A 4,752-nucleotide genomic window follows, 5' to 3' on the forward strand; every position below is an offset into this window, starting at 1 on the left:
TGGAAATTAAAGAAATGTTGGTCCAAAATGTGATTTCCCTATATATTAATTATAGTAAAGTTTACCCCCTCCCCAGGGGGAAACGTGAGACCCCAGGGTCAAGAAATTCACAATTTCAGTAAAGCCCCTTAAGACCCTTCCATCTATGAAGAGTATTTGATTCTACCATATCTGGGTCTTGAGGAGAAGATTTTTGAAATTTTAGTCAATTCGACCCTTTTTGGCCCCGCCCCTCAGGCCCCTGGGGGCGTAGGACTAAACCGGCAACTCTTTTTGTTGACCTTTGTCCATGGAAGGTCCCTGCAAAATTTCAATGAAATTAGTTCAGGGGTTTTGGAGAAGAAGTCGAAAATGTAAATTGTCGTCCGCACGACGGACGACGGACGACAACAGACAAAAGGCGATCGCAATAGGTCACTTGAGACTTTGTCTCAGGTGACCTAATAAAATCCCTTGATCCCTATGGTCGAAGAAGGATTTTCCCTATTGGGCCCGCCCGTCAGGTCCCTGGGGGGCCACACCCATTGTTTATACAAAATTTATTCCCCTTCACCCAAGGATACTACACACAAAATATGGACCAAATCTTTTCATTCCTGTAGAAGAAGAAGGATTTTAAAGAATTTGCTATGTTTCTCCTATTGGGCCCCGCCCCTCAGGCCCCTGGGGCCAGACCCACGGTTTATACAAAATTGGTTCCCTTTCTCCCAAGGATGATTCAGACTTAATATGGAACAAATCCTTTCATTCCTACAGAAGAATAAGGATTTTAAAGAATTTGCTATATTTCCCCTATTGGGCCCTGCCTCTCAGCCCCCAGGGGGGCCAGACCCACCATTTATACAAAATTTGTACCACTTCCCCCAAGAATGTATCTGACCAAATATGAAACAAATCCTTTCATTCCTACAGAAGAAGAAGGATTTTAAAGAATTTGCTATATTTCCCCTATTGGGCCCCGACCCTCAGCCCCCAGGGGGGCCACACGCACCAATTATACAAAATTTGTTCCACTTCCCCCAAAGATTCTTCTGACCAAATTTGGTCAAAATCTACTGTGCCGTTCAGGACAAGTAGCGTTTTAAAGGAAAAGTTGATGGACGGACGGACGGACGGACGGACGGAAGGACGACGGACACCGCACCACGGCATAAGCTCACTTGGCCCTTCGGGCCAGGTGAGCTAATAAATCCTATCTTTTTCCAAACTGATGTTGATACAAATTACCGCGTGTGGCCTTTGTCACCTTTCTTGTCGCGTGCAGTATCTGTTTTTTAGTGCCATCCTTTTCTGACCGATCCATGGACGAAGTACTACTGGTCAGTGAGCTGTTGGACTCACTCAGATGGTTCTTAAGGTCCGGCACTGAACTTAATACAGGGGCACCTGCTGGGGGAATTATGTCAAGGTTAAACAGTGTCAAGGTCACACATTAAATCAATATCATTACTTTCGAATAGAAAACTTGAGTTATTGAAAGTTTGAAAACTAATATGAACTTCATAGATTTGCTTAAATGAAAATAACAAGAGGCCCAATGGGCCTGAATCGCTCACCTGGTATTAATCTCACACTTGTAATCTTAAAGATGGACTAAAATACAACTACAGGCAGAATATCAGTGTTTGATTCATAAGAACCTATTAAAAATTTAAACATATGACGCACATGACCTTGAATGTCGAACAAGGACATTAGGTTTAACAGAGTTCATTATCTTCCAACCCAGCATGCTTAAAGCAAAATATCATTACCCTGGACCTTCTGGTTATACAGAACAAATCATTTATAGATTTAAACATATATTGACCACTGTGACCTTGAAAGTTGGTCAAGGTCATTCATTTGAACAAACTTTGTAGCCCTTCATCTCAGCATGCTACAGGCCAAATATCATCACCCTGGGCATTTTGGTTATTCAGAAAAAGTTGTTTAAAGGTTTTTTTAAGACAATTGACCCCTGTGACATTGAATATAATTGAAGGTCATTCATTTGAACAAACTTGGTAGCCCATCATCTCAGCATGCTACTGGCCAAATATCGACACCCTAGGCCTTTCGGTTATTAAGAAGAAGTCGTTTAAAGTAAAATATTGACGCCGGACGCTGGACGGACAGACGGACGACGGACAGACGACGGACGCCTCGCCACGGCATAAGCTCACTTGGCACTTCGTGCCAGGTGAGCTAAAAATGTATTCATTATGGTTTTCTAACCTTTTGACCTACCCATGTACAAAATTTCTATGATTTAGCTTACTTCTGATGTTAAGTTGAATATTTTTCTTTGCCTTATTTTTCTGATATTTGATGTTTATATTTGTTTAAATTTTCAATTAAAGTTGTTATACAGTTCACTAACTAAAGCAAGCTGTATTTTTTTAAATTTCAGATTGAATCCTGAAAAAAGGCAATGGATTCTACAGAGAATGAGTGGATGTCTATTGCCCTGTCAACACACCTAGACAGGACGATTACAGGGACACAGGAAGAGGTGGATATCAGGAGGAGATCAGAGGTTCTAAATGAACGTATACAAAATGACTGTTATTTGAATTACCACCTCTTCTATGGAGGAAGTCATGGAGAGGGATTGAGTCTAATTGGATCAGATACGGACGTGATGACGATAGCAACGACTGTAACAGTAATGTACCCTGGCCAGTTTATCCCTCCAAGTATGGCAAACAATACAATTCTGTATATGAGAGACGCAGATTGCCGAACTGGATATGTCCACTTACAACTAGGTCAGATAGGACAGAAATGTCCCATTGAATTGCGTGATTCACTAGTTAGAATTAAGGATTCATTTTTTGTTTCCAGTGATATCTTTAGAGAGTCATTTGTCCGTAAATTTACGGACAACCTTTCATATTCAGCATGGAAATCCAATGGACCCAGCAGTTTGATGGGTGAACAAGTAGATGTCGTTCAAAGCTTTCCATGTAACTGTTGGCCAAAGGAAGCTAATGGATGGATTACCCGTACACGTCTGTATGGATGGCCACGTCAAACATTAATCGACAATATCGTACACAGTGGATGTCATCTTGTCCCTGTTGGGGACAAGTGTTCTTAAGATACTTTCTTGCAATGGAGAATCTCATTTGCAACAGCAGAGAGATCTTTAGTTTCGCTCGTTCAGTCACATTCAGCTTAAAGTATATGCTTTGCTGAAATGTTTCTTAAAACAGATAAAAGGCATGTTAAAAGAAACCATAGGGGATGATGATTTCTTGTGTTCCTATTTTTTGAAAACTATCCTTTTTCATGCGATAGAGAACTCCAGACAACTGTTCTGGCAAGAAAAACACTTATTTTATTGTTTCTGGTTTTGTTTCAACATACTGATTGCTTGGGTCAGGGCAGGAGTCTGTCCTAATTATTTCATCCCAGCCAACAACATGTTCCGAAGGAAAGTCCATGGACAACATCAACAAATACTATTGGATGTTTTGAAAACCTTTTGTCAGCTGAAATGGATGTGCCTTTCAATTACTAAAATTGTTAATCCCTCAATATGGGAAACTCTTGTATGTCCCCAAACAAAGCAGGAAATGATCTTTCGGCAGGATATAGAAACTGCCCAAACGATAAAAGGAATAGGTATCACACCAGGAACTGGAACACTAGGGATCAGAAGGAAGGCGATTTGTTTATTATCAAAATCACAGTCAGATTTTGATGAAGTTTTCACATACCAGTATTCTGTGATTTGCTTACGAAGACTTGCAGCAGAACAGGTCTCTCAAGATCACTATGCTATGGACAACAAGACCAAGTACAAAAGTTTAAGGAAATGTAAAAACTGGATGATTCATGGGGCCTCAATGGGCACAGAGCTGTTACATCTAGCAACTTTTCATTTTCTGATAGGAAATTTCATTAAAAGCCTCGAGATGTGCAAACAAGTCATGCAACTGGCATCATGTTTCATAGGTCACGAGGTAGGTAGAGAAGAGAGAGAAAAACTAGTTAGGCACAAGTATAGTCAATCGGCAGGCCATACATCAGAGAGACTACAGAAAATATACACAAACTTCATTACCCTTTCTTGTAAAGACTTGTATCTTCCCCACCTCTGCCTAGAAATGACGAATGAACACAGACTCCTAGATATCCCTCCACTACCGTATGCTATTTTCCTGTCATTCCTTTGCTGTCATGAACTTAGAGATACCAGAGGACGTGATGCAGCATTACGTAACATGGTAGATGTCCAGTATGACGAGAATCAAGGAGGGCACAAGTACTGGATAGTTGACACTCTCCTGGGCATCTGTTACGAAATTCTCGGGGACTCTCGAATGGCCATCAGAGCTTACTGGAACTCAGCTCAAAGAAAAAGTTATTTAAGTTATTTCTGCACAAATCATGCTATCAAGAGGATAGCCATTGTGTATCTATGTATGCATGCCTCACAGAAATTCAACAGAGGATAAATTAGATATATTGACATACGTTTGACTCAAGAATGACTGACAGAGGATAGCTGTGTTGTATATAAATGTGTATGCCTAACAGAGGATAGCTGTGTTGTATATATATATGTGTATTTCTAACAGAGGATAGCTGTGTTGTATATATATGTGTATGCCTAGCACAGGATGGCTGTGTTGTATATTTATGTGTATTCCTAACAGAGGATAGCTGTGTTGTATATATGTGTATGCCTAACAGAGGATAGCTGTGTTGTTTATATGTGTATACACTGGTGGACCCTTACCGTGTATTTTTTTCATTTTTTCG

General features: G+C 40.4%; 1 protein-coding gene across 1 annotated transcript; it reads left to right on the forward strand.

Annotated features, from left to right (window-relative positions):
* The first annotated feature begins 2,413 nt into the window (after positions 1–2,413).
* Positions 2,414–4,445, forward strand: LOC110440993. Its single transcript, XM_021484100.1, has 2 exons — positions 2,414–2,641; positions 3,159–4,445. Exons 1-2 carry the CDS (start codon positions 2,414–2,416, stop codon positions 4,443–4,445), a joined length of 1,515 nt encoding a protein of 504 aa, XP_021339775.1.
* The last annotated feature ends 307 nt before the right edge of the window (positions 4,446–4,752 follow it).

This window comes from Mizuhopecten yessoensis, unplaced genomic scaffold (assembly GCF_002113885.1).
Source record: "Mizuhopecten yessoensis strain PY_sf001 unplaced genomic scaffold, ASM211388v2 scaffold714601, whole genome shotgun sequence".
In the NCBI taxonomy this organism is placed as follows: Eukaryota; Metazoa; Mollusca; class Bivalvia; order Pectinida; family Pectinidae; genus Mizuhopecten; species Mizuhopecten yessoensis.

Coding starts and splice junctions, on each gene's coding strand:
- LOC110440993 (XM_021484100.1), top strand. CDS start 2,414: ATGGATTCTACAGAGAATGAGTGGATGTCTATTGCCCTGTCAACACAC. Junction 2,642..3,158: donor TGATGACGATAGCAACGACT/GTAACAGTAATG, acceptor AGTCACATTCAG/CTTAAAGTATATGCTTTGCT.